Source organism: Vipera berus, assembly GCF_964194415.1.
Source record: "Vipera berus genome assembly, chromosome: 1".
Lineage (NCBI taxonomy): Eukaryota > Metazoa > Chordata > Lepidosauria > Squamata > Viperidae > Vipera > Vipera berus.
The window spans coordinates 272,229,296-272,245,819 of NC_138202.1; the positions used below are offsets into that span (position 1 = coordinate 272,229,296).

A 16,524-nucleotide genomic window follows, 5' to 3' on the forward strand; every position below is an offset into this window, starting at 1 on the left:
TCACTACCAATTTATGCTGGCTGGGAAGGAAAGGCGTGCAACAAACCAAAATTGATGCAATTTCTTTTTCGCGCCAATAGCATCAAGCTAGCACTGGCGGAACCAAGAAATCCAGATGGTTTATGTTGGGTGGAAAGGATTGCAATGGAGGCGAAAGTGACAGGATTTCTTTTTCTTGATTGTGCCGCATGGCCCAGAGAGTGAGTGGCCATCTCTACCCTGACTTCCTGAGCTCATCAAAAGGTAAGTAAGCAAAGGGTATTGGGGACGGGTGTGGAGGAGGCCCATAGGACTTTGGGGAAACCAAGGGGCAGGAGGCAGAGCATGGGATATCTTGGAGGAGAGGAAGGCCTCATGGGACTGCCTGTGCCTAAACTAGGTCTCCCTCCGTTTCTCCCATCCCTGAGTCACCCCATGCTCTACCTAACAATCCACATATTCCTTTAACGAATTCATTGGAGAAAGCAGGGACAGAGAGGTCGCTAGGTGCTTCATTTAACGTAGTCCTTGACTTCTGATATGAATGGGCAGGTTCCATTACTGTCAGAAGTCTAGGACTACCTGTATTCCTGCATTCCCAGATATTTATGCAAATCCTCTGACTTCTTGTTCTAACCTTGTAATTTCTTTTTTTTTAATCAAAGCTGGAACTAATGCAACTATGGAAGAATAGATAGCTGAGATGAGCAAAGAAGCTGAATGTGCAAAAAAAAAATCCCTCTCTCTCCATGGCACAAGTCTCAAAACACAACAAAAAACATTTTTTTTTGGTCCAGATAATTCCAAAGGTACGCAGAACATCAATCTTGGTACAATTTTGGTACAAATGTCGGTTATACTTACTATGGCAGTATTAAGAGGAAAGAAAAAAGAAAATATATAATAACAATAATGAAATCAATACCTGAAATTTGTGGATTCCATTGATTTGAGCAAAGTCCATGTTATTATCATACAAAGCTTTTGCAATGATATCAAGCACATCTTGCCACTGCAAAATATAACAGAAAGTTGTTTACATATTACAAATAAGATGGATAGTTGTACTAGTTATGGGAGCTTTCTTGTTTATTACTTCAACAATAAGTAGTAGTACGGCCAAATGTACAATTGTCAATGCTGACCACATTTGGCTTCAATCAATTTATTAATACTCAAGAACCCAGTTGAATAACACATTCACAAACTGGTCTTTTTATAAGTTTAAAATGTTAGAAATACCGTTGAGAAAACTAGAGATTTTGCCCCTGGATCTTTGAACTGAATTTTCTTTAAAGTTCGGACCACAGCTTCCACTTTAGTTGAGTGGCTTCCCTTTCAAGAAAAAGAAAATAAAAATTAGTTTTCATTTATTCAGTACAGATCATACTAAAATTACAAAGTAGCATTATATATTATGTGTTTTATAACACTGTTTATAGCATATCAATTCATGTGCACCAGGAAAAACACAGGCATATGATCTGAGACGTTTTGTGTGGCTATCAAGTTGTTATAAAACTGTTCCCATGAACATAATCCATCCAACTGATATGTCCAGTTACTTCGGATGCCAGAGTTAAGCACTAGAATAACTTAAAAAATTAAATTTCATCCTATGAAATATAATTGCCATTTAGAAAAGCAGAGAACTCTCTCTGGATAACATAATATTTTGATAAAAATGTGGAAACTACTAATTCCACAAAACCGACTTCCAAATAAATAAAATGTAATTTTTTTCTAATGAAATCATCAATAATGTGCATAGAGTCTACCTTCACAGGTATATCATCCTCCTGGTTTGCGGTCTCTGCTGTGAAGACATAGGAGATTTCTTTATGTGAAGTTGTTTGCCTGCAGATGGCACACTTGATTGAACTTCTGCGGGTGCCAACACTGTATTGTTCTATAATAATAGCTATGCATTCATTGCAAAAACAATGTCCACATGTCAACACTGCCCACTAGATGGAGAAAAATAAGACAAAATATTTATTTGTTATTCCTAAACCAACAAGAAAACTAGAAAAGGACTACCCAGTTGTTTTTTAAAAAGTGAAACAATGCATATGTATGAGAGTTTTAAATTAACCAGTCAGCCTGAAATACCACATTAAAAATAGTGAAATCTTGCAAATAATTGAAATACAAGACCTGGATTTCTTTAACTGCCTAATGTTATTTAATGATATTCATGATATTTAGTCTGTATTTAATCTTTTGCAATTCTAATCTGTTTTTATATTGATAATTGTTTTATATCTCTGTTTTTAATATGTATTTCTATAGTAAAATATTACATATATATTTTACTTAAGCTGCCCAGAGTTGCTTCGGATAGCAAGATGTGTGGCATATAAGTTTAATAACTAAAAAATAAGCAAATACATTGTTTACTACGGGCATATAAAAGTATGCTGGAGTGAATAACAGGGAAATGTGTACCATGTACATAAACATCAAAACAAAGGAAAAAAAATCAAACTTCCAAGTGAAGGTTTTCGTTTGGAGGGTAGGGTGATACCCAGTTTCAGAATGACATGAAAGCCCAAAAATTAATTTCCAGGACAAAATATAATTTCATTTTATGAAACTTGAAATTAAATTTATATAAATACATTTGCTGTAGGATTCTTCTTCTTCTACCCTATTGGAAATCAGAATTTAGCTGCAATATTCAGAAAAGTTTGAAAATCTATAGCCAAGGTTTCTTTTGCTTGTAGAATGTGCAAATATTAGATGAAACAAAAACAGCTAATTATGTAGATTTGCACTTACACTGACATCAATTTTTAATATTTAAAAAAAGGACAAAAACTTTCACACTACACTGAAATTCTAGGAATGCCTAGAATATCTGCTCAGCGGCCTGGTATTTCATCAGGTAGTACCATATACTTCAATAGTTATTTTCAGAATTTTAAGAGACAGATATAGAAGCATATTTCATATTTCTATATGAAAATTATAATACTTGAGATTGTCAAAAAGCAACATTTTGCATACACATTCTTCATTTGGCAGCTATGTGGTCCAACAGAATACTTTTAAAAATAAATAAATACAGAATTATAACCATATAGGATTGTTTCGAAAGACAACAAATTTGTAAGTGTAGTTGGATAAAGAAAATTATTTTACATATGCCAATAATGAACTAAATTATCTACTAAAAAGCCACAGTGGAGAATTTACCTGTTTTCCCAACTGCCTTGCACAAATTGGGCAGGGCTCTGGATTAACTCCTCCAGTTGTTTTATCTTGAGACTATGTGAACATTAAAGAAAAGCATTTTTACCACAAAAGTAAAAAATCAATTATGTACTGCTTAAAATAATTATCTAAGTAGTTTGATGTTAATACTATTCATTTTTATTAATAAAATAATTTTTTCACAATAATCAAAATGATGATACTCAGAAACATGAAAGAATGCAGATGGATCCCAAGAGATATAAATAGAATTTAAAAATGTAATGCAAAGTGATAGAAAACATTTCAAAAGAGTACAACCTGAAAGCCGATTACAGTATGAACAATGCAGTAACCAACTATTCTATTCTATTCTATTCTATTCTATTCTATTCTATTCTATTCTATTCTATTCTATTCTATTCTATTCTATTCTATTCTATTCTATTCTATTCAGTATATTGTTAAAAGGGACAATTGGAGACTGTGATTATGATTCTGCTACAGCTAGTTTTTAGTTGATGTTCTGTTCTTATTGTTGATTATGCTCGTTCTTATATGTATTGTTTTTATTTATAAGCTGCCTAGAGTCATCAAGGGGTCAAATGGCCTTGATATTTGATAAAATAAATAAATAAAAACCTAAATATGTGCATCTTGTCTTAATGTCTGGATTTTATAACTCAATTGTTATATATAGCTAAATTCTAATATACTGTCCAAAATGTTAGGCAGACTTTGGCCACCCATCGATCAGTCCACCATTAATTGCAATACACTATAATGTCTTGTTCTGCTCTATTTTACTTTAATGTTTTCATTTTACTCTGGTCTGTGACACTAATGAAAGATTGAATTGTATTATACAATTATAATTATGGATTGTTGCACAGTAAGCCAGATGTTCAGACTGAATGGACATTTTTGTTCATCTATCAAGTCCTTCCCAAGGATCTGGGATAGGCAGATGTGGATATTTGATGGTGTTACAGATATTGTCACAGGATTAACCTGGTCCAAGTAAAACTGCCTTTTGCAACTAACTGATGGTGGATTTGTCAATGCCAATGGCATTCAAGTGGTGCTTCAAATGGTTTGGGATTGCACCCAAATCATTCTCATATATATATATATTTAAGGTGGTTAAAATAGGTATGGATTATTTTAGATTTGTTTTCCTAGTTAGCAAAAAAATATATTGAAGACAGATAACTATCAAGTCTTAAACTAGATAGCAACTCTGGAAAGGCAATGCAAACCTGAAACAAACCCTAGTAGCAGTTATTATTGCTAATTCCAGGCACGCTGGAATTCTCTGGCATGATCCTAGTGATTTCACAGTGGTAAGCAATACTTTTGTGCTGTTTAAAAACTGTTAGCAGATACTATATTTTGGTCTTTCAAAATCCATGAAATAGGCCTTAAGAGAAAATCCTATTTTGAAAACAATTTATCCTGCCCTCATGCATTCCCATTCTATTGGTCTTTGGTTGGTTTATGGCCAGAAATTGTATAGGATCACACCAACTAAATATAAAAGCCAATGTATCTGAACACGCTGACAGGGGAAGGATGATCCAAAGGATTAGTATAACGTAAGCCCAGTAAAGTTCCATCTTACCTTTTCCAAATTAGTGAGGTAGAGTAGCTGGCCTAGTTTCTTCTGCAGCTGTGATTTGGCAACTGCTTTGTCATTCAAAAGTTTCACTCTGTTTTGTTCCACCTAGAAACCAAGTTTATTTTCAAAAAACTCTTTATTACATTGTGGAAAAACTTTGTCGAATATCCCAACTTCTCTAGCATTACTGCTAAATAAGAGAGATCTATTTTGTTTAAAATTATTCTGTCTTTCAACCACCATCAATCAGGAAGTTCAGATGGAGAGGAGAGTATGACATATATTATATGACATGGTTTGATTAGCTTACTATTGCTCCTCCTCTTTTAATTTAAAATGGATTTAATTTTGAAATGTTTTATGGTGTTTTTATTGTAAACAACTCCAAACAAGTTGGAGTTAAGGCTAATGAGCAACCTATCCGCTATATACAAACAAATCTGAGAAATATGACTTTCAACATAATAATAAAAGAGTTGCTAAAAAATGTTAGTGGTGGAGCAGTGGGCTAATGCCTCCTTAAGTAACACCAGCTGCCTGCAATTAGTGCAGGTTCGCGTCCCACCAGGCTCAAGGTTTACTCAGCCTTCCATCCTTCCGAGGTAGGTAAAATGAGGACCTAGATTGTTGGGGGCAATAAGCTGACTTTGTAATAATGCTGCTTGGGGGGGGGGGCGAAAGCCCTAATAAGCAGGCATATACATAGAATGAAGGCTATTGCTAAGCACATTGGTTTGTGCTTTAAATTGTAAGCTGCCCTGAGTCTTCGGAGAAGGGCGGGATATAAATGGGATAAAAAAATAAATAAAAATACAGGCATATTTCATTTTATTGTACTTCGCAGATGTGTTTTCATAAGACTCTTCAGCAGTGCAATGGTTATGACTCATTGAAGGCTGAGATGATGATTAGCATATTTTTTTTAGCAATAAAGCATTTTTAATTAAGGTACCTACCTTTTTTAGACATAATGCTAATGTACACTTAATAAGTACAGTATAGTATAAACATAACTTTTATATGCAATGGGAAACCAAAAAAATTCATGACTCTCTTTATTGCGGTGGTCTGAAACAGAACCTGCAGTATCTCTGAGGTGTACTTATAACAGTGTTGAACATTAAGTTATTTTTAGTTTCAGATTATAGCCCTCAGTGACTGCTAATCATTAGGACTATGTAGTTTTGAACTAAAATGTTACTTCAACTCCAGCTGAAGCAATCTTTCAAAGTAGCAATTTGTGCCAAGGCCCTCATTACTGAATAACGTTAGCCTCCAACTCAGTGGTTTACAAACTGATCCACCATGGCTTTTTAAGCAATATTTGAGCTTCTCAAGTATAAAGATATGTCACCTCATGTGGCTCAATTATGTGAAGAACAGGGTGATTGGGTTTTGGCTCCTCTGGATGACGCATTCTAAGGCGTTCGGTGGCCATAGCAAGTTCATCAATGGCAGAGACATGGTCTCTCAAGACCATCCAGTATTCATGAAGCAACTGAAAGGTTAATTATTTTAATCAGAAAAAAAATCTTACAACTGTGTTCAACACAACATATCAGCATGTAACATAAATTATGTAGGAATTGTACATATTCTAAAATTACAGGGGCAGAAAACATAACAGGAAGGAGTAACTTAGGTTTCCTCTCTGTTATTTTCAAATGTGTTGTATGACAAGCAATTCCATCTCTACAGAATACAGGGAAACTATGCAAAAAATCTCTACCAGTAATATATATGTATATGTACAGTATGTGCATATATACATGTGCATATATACATGCACACATATCCAGGAGTTAAAGATATAACTTACACTTAAATAATATAAAGTACATCATGGAAATCTGTACATATGTCCTGGATACATTTGTAAACACAGATTTGGCAATTAGCCTAAGTATTTTCAAACAACCAGAAATGAAAAAATTGTTCCCCCATGTTTAGTACTGATTAATGCCAGCAGAGTCAAATTCCTTGCAACAACTTCCCATTCCAAACAACTATTTCTTAGTAGATAAAGCAAGTGATGCATGAGCAATAAGAATAATACAAAAGTCAAGTATATATAGACACCTATCCCTATCTTATATGCCTGCTATTAATCAATTATCCTAGAACTTACTCTATTTAGCATACCCACTCTCAGACAAGAACCCAGCTACCTCTAAATGTGGCAAAGTTTTTTTCCCTATTAATTACAAAAATTGGCACGACCTAGTGAATTAACAATTTATATATATATATATATATGTGTGTGTGTGTGTGTGTGTGTGTGTGTGTGTAATGATCTGTTATTTCATTACTTTTTTATATATTACATGTGTTTTTAGTGTTTTGCAATGGTCTACATAATAAAGTTAATCCGAATCTACATCTTGCAGCTTACTTAGTGGCATATAGTTTCAAGTTATGCTCGAATTGCCCACATGCCTGGTACCAAGCAACTATTGTTTATATTAAGATTTCTTCTGAGATTTATTCTTCTTGTCATACCTTATATTCTTTTTTCCATGCTTCAAAAAGTTCCAAGAAGATATTGCCTTCTTCAGTTGCCTTGGAATCTAACCTATGAGCTTTGGCAAAAGACAATATCGCTTTCAAGGAGCGCTCAGTTTCACTTGCTGCCCAGAGACCTCTGCTGGTGGTAGGCAAACGGTCATCAACCAGGCCTTCTTCATCTTCTATCATTTCTTCAAAGATCGCCATCTGGCCTTTTACACTTTAATGCAAACATATGACAGCTGTCATCATATCTGAAGATTCTATACATCTTAATCAAAGCAAGGATACTGGGCAAAACAAAGCCCGTAACTCGAAAGAGGTACCACAAGGGCATGAGAACACATGATGGGATCTCATTATCTCAAAAAAACACATCCACCATACCCAAATATAATTTCTTCTTGAAAGAGCACAGTGACAGAAAGCAATTCATTTAAGCTGTATACACTGGATAAGGGGCACAGAAGTTCATAAAAAAAAGAACACATCTTTTTTTGCAGCACTAAAGTTCAGAAAGTACACAGGCCTTCCGTGAATTTTTATCAGTAACTACTTGTGGATGTTTGATTTTGTCATTAAGTGCAATGAAAAAAAGAAAGCAATAAGCACTTACGTGTGGGAAAACAGTTTTGATTCATATTCTGTGAACAACTCGTCAGCTTTACAGAAAACACAACTGGAATACAAATTTTACAAAAAGAAGATCAGTAAACAAAGGTGCTTGCTAAGTAAGGAAGCTTTATCAATAGAAATATACAAAATCAATTCCCATTAAGTTTTAATGAGAATTTGACCAATAAAAAATTTGCTTTTCTATGTAAATAAATCAAACAAGATAAAAGTGTATATCTGTCAGCTGCATACCTTATGTTAATTAATCAATTAACTGAATAAATCATAACACAGTATAGTAACCAGATTTTTTAAAGTCATAAAACAATAACACCTATTACATAATCTCATGACAGTTTCACCACAACAAACAGAAGAAAAGCAGAAGGAAATCTCTATAGTTTGGTCCATGGCCAATATTTTTTTTACACTTACTTGTTTAGCGGCAATCTTACTGGCCGCAGATGGCAGATAGTGGCAGCCTCAATAACTGCTTTGGAAGGAGGTCCTTCCAGATTTTTCACAGCCTCTCTCACTTGCTTCTGCAGTTTCTTCACTTCTTCCATTTGTGTTGTCAGAAGATACTGCAGTCCTCTGCAGTCACGAAATCTAGGAGGAGATAAATGGGTATTCAAGGAGTTAGAATGTTATTCTGGAACAGATCTATTCAGTCACGTATCTGAAATGGATGGGCTTTAATCGCAATCTGGTATTTCCAATGTGGTGTTCATAATTAACCACATAGATTTTTAAACAACATGGCAACCTTCAGAATAATGTTGTTTTTAGGGAAGCACTTAGATATGTGTAGATTCCATATTATATCTTTAGAACATAAAAATGGTAAACTGTTTCAGTCAAGTGCTATCTATCTATCTATCTATCTATCTATCTATCTATCTATCTATCTATCTCTATCTATCTATCTATCTATCTATCTATCTCTATCTATCTATCTATCTATCTATCATCTATCTATCTATCTATCTATCTCTATCTATCTATCTATCTATCTATCTATCTATCTATCTATCTATCTATCTCTATCTATCTATCTATCTCTATCTATCTATCTATCTATCTATCATCTATCTATCTATCTATCTATCTATCTATCTATCTATCTATCTATCTATCTATCTATCTATCTATCTATCTATCTATCTATCTATCTATCTATCTATCTATCTATCTATCTATCTATCTATCTATCTATCTACATATACATATCCCCCCAAAAAGTAAAGCTGGGAAGATAGTGGAGCATGGAGATCAATTTTCAAGAGATGTGCTATGAAAAAAAGCTATGTCCACTCCATAATAGTTGCCGTCTTTGTTTTAATGTGCCAGGACAGAAAGTTATTTCCTTTTAATTTAAATTATTTTAACTGTATTTACTCCTCTGATTGGCTATGGATAGATAACATAAGTTAACAAACTATGCTGAACAGACCCCCTGTAAGTCTTATTAGAATAGACATCGTGATACCATGAAGAAGAGAGCTCGTGCAATCTACACATTAACAACCAGCATGAGAATTTCTTACATCTCTCCCTCATTTAGTCAAGATTGCCCGGTATGAATGTAAAACCATACAGATCCACTTAATATTGCAAGTTTATTGCAAATGTTTATGACTTCTCCCATAAACAACATAACTGTAATAAAGAAGTTGAAATTTAGCAGCATTTTTTTCAATTTCTGACTTACTTATCTGCCATAGAGAGCTTATTCATTTGCTGTTTGTAATTGCTGGTTAGATCATTTTGTACTCGCTGTACAAGCTCCTCATCTATCGCATACTGTATTGCTGACTGAATCACATCCAACCACCAAGGTGAACCGGAGCGTATCTGGGTATAGCAAAAAAATTGTGACTATAATAAATGTCCCTTAAATCATGCTTTCCTGGAACAGGTTGGATCATGACAGGCTTAACAGTACTATGAGATCAAACTCACGATGAGAAAAAATTGTCTTCTCCAAGTATCAAATAAAAAATACATTATGCAAAGAAACTGAAGTAATGTAGTAGTAGTATGATTTAAAAAATAATAACCAAAAGAACCTCATACACAGATATGCAATAATACAGGCCCAGCTTGTTTTAACAAGTTCGCTAGGGAATCTTTAGCAACTTACTTAATTTTAAGACAATCTGAAAAATCCAGCTCTAGAAATATGTTTGTCAATGTGTCTATCTGTATCAATTTTTGATAGCTGTAATATTTCCATCTTGCAGTGTATATGCTCATGTATAACCAGAGCTGCCTTACAAAAATAGTCTAATAATATATATTTTTTCCTAACATGCCTGGCAGAACAAAAGACTATAACAAGACTATTTACTATTGGACCAATACTGAGTTACAAAATTTCTATCTATCACCACCCTTCTTTGTGAAATTCTCAAAAAAAAGTAGTAAATGCTCCAGATACCTTAAGGTAGTTTATGAAGAAAAAAAATACAAGATCTACCTGATGCATGGGGTTTTTTTATTCCTGAAAAACAGCACTCTCAAAGACATTGTCTTGTGAATAACCCATTGCTAATGCTTCCAAAGATGAATGCCTCCATGATTCAGTGGGTCATTCCGTAACTACATCTGTCATTTCTAGTGCTGCACAATGCTCTCTCTAGCATGGACAAGCAGTGTCAGACTTTGACCAGCAGGCATGGATGAAGTCCCCGCTGAGCTGTAAAGCTCAATCATCTGTACTGTCTTACCTCATGTCAGTTTTATGAAGTTAGGCTTCATGCAAAATATAAGTTAGGGAGCCGATATGGCAGCTTCTGTTTGATTAGTATGTGGTTTGGATGTCTGTATCCATCCATTAAATCTGGAGGAACTACTAAACTCAGTGTGTACTGTTCTGTTCTCAGTTTAATTTGTGTGTGTGTGTGTGTTTATGCATTATGTTTTTATAAAGAATTCTTTTTAAAAAATGTTTTATTGATTTTTGAAAATTACAATCTTTAGCACTTAGTAAACAACATGTTGTCTGGGTTCACATATTAAACATTAACCTCTTCAGCCTAAATCTGTTTAATACTGCACAATCCAGTATTTTTTCCCCGATCCTCCTTTCTTTCCCATATTTTTTCCATTTTCCTCTCATTACACAGTTATAATTCTTAGTACTATTGATGTATAGTTAGATATAAACATCTTCATCATATTTTACTAATATTATACAAATAAGAATAATGTCAATTCATAAATCAACCTCCTGTTTTTCGTGCTCTTGTTAAAGTTTGATTTCCCGTCAATATTTGAAGTATCCTTGTCAGTTATGATTTTCTCAATATTAATTACATTTATATAGCTAAAGATTTTATTCATACCAATCCTCCTCTTATTTTCATATTTCCCATATAAATAAAGAAAAAAAATGCTATTTTAATTCTAAATCATATGTTTTGTTATAAAAATCTAGTTATATCTAAGGATAATCTATTCTTTTAATCATATTTAAACAGATATTTAAACAGATAATACCACCTCTAATAGGTCAAATCCTCTGTTTTTAAAATCTAACTCTCGCTTTCTTTCTTTGCCAAGTAGCTTTCCAAGCCAGGGTAATTAAATCGCCCAGGAATTTTCTTTCTATGTTTGTGAAAGCTGCTTGTCATGAGGAAAAAAATTAGACAGGGTATTTTTGGGGGGGAATTCGCCCATCCACATTCCCTAAGCAACTCCCACCTTCCTTCTCTCAATTTCTCTTTTTAGTCTCCCAAGTTGTGACATTTCCCCTGGCAGCACTATATTCCATTTTTAAAAATCTTTTTCCTTGTCATCAGGTGAATTTTGGAGACCTAAGGAGTAAAGGGTATTTTTTATTTTCATGGTATTAGGTAAGTCTTGCAGTATTTATCTCCTCCGTCTCTAGGTCCATTTCCCTCTGCTTCATCCTTTGATTTCTGGTTTATTTGTTCATATTTGTAGTCATTGTCTGGGAACTTTCCAGTTGTAGCTTCAGTTTGTAGATTTGCTCATTTATATCATCTAAGTTATTTTTAGTCTCATTATGGTTTCTTTTTATGTCCTCTGTGTACAATTGTTTGGTGAATTAGCTGTAGCATAGAGTATATTCCCTTCTGAAAGGTGTTTTTTTTTCTTGAGGCATCATTCCTAGAAATCCTCTAGTATCACCCATCTCAGTCAGAGTGGAACAAAGTTTCCTCTAGTTTTCTGGTCTTTATATGTAGCCTTCATAATCCAGTCCTAATGGCAATATTTTATTGTGATCCTTTGTCTCAGATATCTTAAAAATTGTCAGTCAGGCAAGGTTGTAATCCACAATGTTCAAACTGTTCAAAATGTTCAACTTCCCTGAAAACAGCTCAAAAGTCTCTCACAGCCAGTTATTCAAAAGTCATTTTTTTCTTTCTCTCCCACTAGCTCTTGACATTAAAAGTCCAAGCTCAGTAGGTGTTTATAGTCCAAGAAGTTCAGGATGATAGGTATGCCAAAATATTTTCCTATATTGCTAGCTGTTCTCCCTTAAGCTAAAAGTCACCAAGCAGCCAGGGAGCTAGTTATAGTGCTGTACTCAAATCCACCACTAGATGTCATTCAAAATCCATTTCCTCTTAAAACAAAGGGTTGATTTCTTATATTTCACGTCAATGATTTTTTTCCAAAGAGAAAATCTTAAGAATTATCTTAGTTCTCAAATTTATCAAAACTGTAGCTTTATGTTACTCTCACTTCAGTATTATGTATTTCTGTCCCCCGTAAAAAAATTAAAACACCGCTTCCGTTCACATCCAGAGATTTTTAGCTTCTTGGGAGCCTTCCCCAGGGAATTCAGTTGTAAAATAGGATCAATATTCTCATCCAGTTCCAAACATGCTGTTTATGATGTGCTAATTGGTGCTTTTTCTTCTTCGGCTGTTAGCAGCTAATGGTCAACCATAGGAATGTAGCCGGTCTTTCCCCTGCCAGTTTGGAGGACTTTCCTCGGATTGAACAGAAAGACCGCCATCTTTTGGGAGAAAGATGAGGCATCCCTCATCGCCTCTTTGGGGTGACTTTAGGCCAGTGATGGCGAAGCTTTTAGAGACCAAGTGCTCAAACTGCAACCCAAAACCCACTTATGTACAGTCAGGTGCTGGGTGGGCATGGCCCATTGGGTGGGTGTGGCCCATTGGGTGGGCATGGTCCATTGGGTGGGCATGGCCCATTGGGTGGGTATGGCTGCGGTGGTAACAGCAAACTGGGTGGGACTAAAAAGTTCAATCAATTCCAACTTTGTTAGATCTTTTTTTCCCCACGAGAAGTTGAAATTGATTGATTGAAACTTTTTTTTTGTACACAGCAGCGGAGGCCTAAAGCGAAAAGGTTTTATAAAACCCAGCTGAAGGCCTAGGACTGGGACGATGGTGCATGTGCCCACAGAGAGGGCTCTGCGTGACAATTGTGGCACCCGTGCCATAGGTTCGCCACCATGGTTTTAGGCCCTTTACAGGGCCCTCAGCAGGGCGAAATTGGGCATGGAAGGCAGAGCCCTGCCTTCCTGTGTCTGTCTCGCTGCAACACAAAACTGAAAGTCTTTATAGAGAATTCTTTGAAGAACATGGTGAGAGACATAGTTACTGTCCTGGCAGATAATTCTAACGAGGAGACATTTTTTAAAGTTATCTGAATATATGATGGCAATATGTGTTTTAACAATTTGGCTAAATTAGTCTTAGAACAATTTCTATACTGGAACTAGTTTTTTTTAGTACTTTGTCTTCTTAATAAAGGTAACAAGCAAGATGTGACCATTTAAACATTTCTAAAGAACCTAATTAGCTTTTGAATGAAGGCTGTTAATAAACAGCCTTTAATAAACAATCATATTTATTATTCAGTAAACAGATTATAACAGATCCTCAATTTGTGCTGTGCAAAACATTTCAAAACAAACCATTCTGAATTTGGAATACCACTATTTGAGTGTGAAACTCCTATATACGATGCAGCAGCTTATCTGAGCATATTGGAACATATAGTTTCAAGCTCAAAACATCATTGCTTCAAATGTAAAAGCTTGAAGCACTTCTGAAATGCCTGAAACGGCCCATTTCATGCTTTAAAAAGATGTTCTGCACCTGAAAACAGGTCGCTGCATACTCAAAACAAATTGTTTCTAAGTCAAAACATCTGCACATCCTGATTTCAAGATGCCCTGTGATAAAGGATGCAAAAATATAGTATCTCTGAATGTTAAAAAGATACAGATCAAATATGGCAGCCATCTCTTACTTTTCTTTGGAGTTCATGAATTGTCTGTATAACTGGTTGCAAAGCCTGATGAGCTTCAGCAACTTCTGCATTTGATTTACTCATATAATGCTGGCGGAGTTGTTCACACTGCGTTTAAGTGAAAGATTAGTGAGTCATATAACCTTGACAGAAATCCTTCTAACAATGAAATACAGTTAATCCATAGATATATTATTGTAATTACATGAAGCTATTCTAGAATGCTAGCCTGGTTTGATTAATGACTTCAATAAAACACAACAAAGTATAATTAACAGATGTTTGCGAAGGGGAATAGTATAATTTGAACACTGGTAGAAGACTCCAGGCAGGTCCAAACAAAAATCTTTTTTCGGATAGGGGGGTGTCAGTTATTCATGGTATCAATCACAATATCTATTAGATAGCCACAGAATAGTTCTAATTTCTTCCTCTGAAGTTAGTGAGACAGCCTAACTTCAGACAGAGAAATCTGGCTTAAAACTTTTTCTTCTTCACCATTCTTCAAAATCATTTTCCTCACAGCACCAGAAAACAAGCATCAACAGCACAAGAAGCTGGGAGTTGGCATGAATATTCCTCAGGAGCCAAAGAATCCCACCCCTAACACTGTGATAATTTTTTGCTAGCCCTGGAATCAGTACAGACTTTATCATGAATTGTCCCATACGGGAATGTTTTATGTTTGTAGATACAACTGATCTGTTTTTATTTTATTTTTTTGCAAATAGGTGCTCCTTCCCACACACTGAAATGTATATAATGAACAAAGTACCTCTTCCTTAAGTTTGCCATCTCTTAAAGTGGGTGGTATCCCAGGATGATTTGCCATCAGAAGTTCCATCAGATTGTGTGTAGAATGAAGTCTCTGTCAATGTAACATAAATGCCTGTCATGAAGTCTATTATATTCTGAAAACTGTAATAGGGAACAATTTAATGTGTAACAGGTTTGTGCACTAAGGAAACTCAGAAATAATTTCTTACTTTTAATTGTATAGTACTGTATATACACATTTTCAGATCAGGGCAACTGACCAGGATGGCTGTTTTTTTACAGTTAATGATCTTTTATTTTTTTAAAAAAATAAGTAAAAGTCTATGAGGGCTGCAAGGAGTATGGATAATGGGATGAAAAATTCTGCCTATTTGAAGGGATTTTGTGAAGGGAGGAATGAAAGGTTTTAAAATGGTTGCCTTAAGCTCTTTGCCTGTTTCGTCCAAAACATGAATTTCTGCATAAATGAAAATATTTTCATTGCTGAAGTTAAATAGTGTACTGAAAGCACAAAATTTGAGCCGTGTGTGTGTGTGTGTACTTAAATTCGTGGCATTCTTTGCTCCAGATTCTGTGTTTGACCTTCACAAACCCTGCCAATAGGCACATCAAAGAAATGGAGACAAAAAGTAGGCTTTTAGAATGGAAATGTGTGATATGAAGAAATATAAATAATTTAAATTAATAACTGGAAAATACACACATTATTTAATTCAAAAGCTTTCAAAGCATTCTGAAGCTGAAGTGAAAGAACCATCATTTTAGATTTTTACTGTCAAACACATTTACACAAATATATCAGTCACCTGGACAATGACAAATAGAGCTATACAACCACACAAAATTGATTCAATAATTTGTTCCAGAAAATTACTGAACTCAATTCAGTAACCATAGAAAACCAACAAAAATGATCTTGGAGAAAGAATATAGGTAGTCCTTAACTCATGACTGCAACTGGGACTAGAATTTCCATTGCTAAGTGATGCAGCTATAAAGCGACATCACATGACCTCATTGCTTAGCGATGGCAATTCTGGCATTCCCCATTGCAGTCATTCAGCAAATTCCAACAAGCCATTCTAAATTTGAAGCCTCCCAGCCCCAAGCCTTGGTTCTTCCAAGGTAAGAGACTGTCTCCCCTTCAACTTCCCCCAATTGCCTATTCCCCTCCAGCCCCATCTCTATTCTTTTAACCACCCTGCATCCTTACAACTTGCAAGGCAGCAAGAAGCCCCAGAACCATGTGGCTTAGGTGCTTTTTGGCATACCATGGCTCTGGAGCTGCAAAAAATTCCCTAGGCTCCAGCACAGCATGCAGCTGCAGCCACCCCTGGAAGCTTCAACTGCCCCAGCATGGCCCAGCAGCATAGCACAAAACCACTGTGCCCTAGGAAACTCCAAGAATGCAATGCAAAGCCACTGCATCCTGAGAAGTTCCAGCTGCTGCAGTAGCACAGGAAGCACCCCAGCCCAGGCCCAGCTGCACTCATCTTTGCCACCCTGAATCCCAGGGACCCTGCCACCTGAGCTGACTATCAGAGTCTTTTGCTCTCGCTACTGATGAGGTGTGGCTGTTC

General features: G+C 35.4%; 1 protein-coding gene across 2 annotated transcripts in view; it reads right to left on the bottom strand.

Annotated features, from left to right (window-relative positions):
* SHPRH (SNF2 histone linker PHD RING helicase) overlaps positions 1-16,524 on the bottom strand; it is a 61,992-nt gene that overhangs the window by 12,280 nt on the left and 33,188 nt on the right. For both annotated transcript variants that reach the window (XM_081313053.1, XM_081313052.1), the window contains exons 16-27: positions 14,943-15,035; positions 14,168-14,275; positions 9,624-9,766; positions 8,348-8,521; positions 7,914-7,976; positions 7,292-7,517; positions 6,147-6,290; positions 4,796-4,897; positions 3,178-3,249; positions 1,758-1,946; positions 1,222-1,314; positions 905-991 (exon numbers count right to left, since the gene is read on the bottom strand). In XM_081313053.1, the coding sequence (XP_081169179.1) occupies positions 905-991; positions 1,222-1,314; positions 1,758-1,946; positions 3,178-3,249; positions 4,796-4,897; positions 6,147-6,290; positions 7,292-7,517; positions 7,914-7,976; positions 8,348-8,521; positions 9,624-9,766; positions 14,168-14,275; positions 14,943-15,035 (1,494 nt within the window). The remainder of the gene's footprint in view (positions 1-904; positions 992-1,221; positions 1,315-1,757; positions 1,947-3,177; positions 3,250-4,795; positions 4,898-6,146; positions 6,291-7,291; positions 7,518-7,913; positions 7,977-8,347; positions 8,522-9,623; positions 9,767-14,167; positions 14,276-14,942; positions 15,036-16,524) is intronic.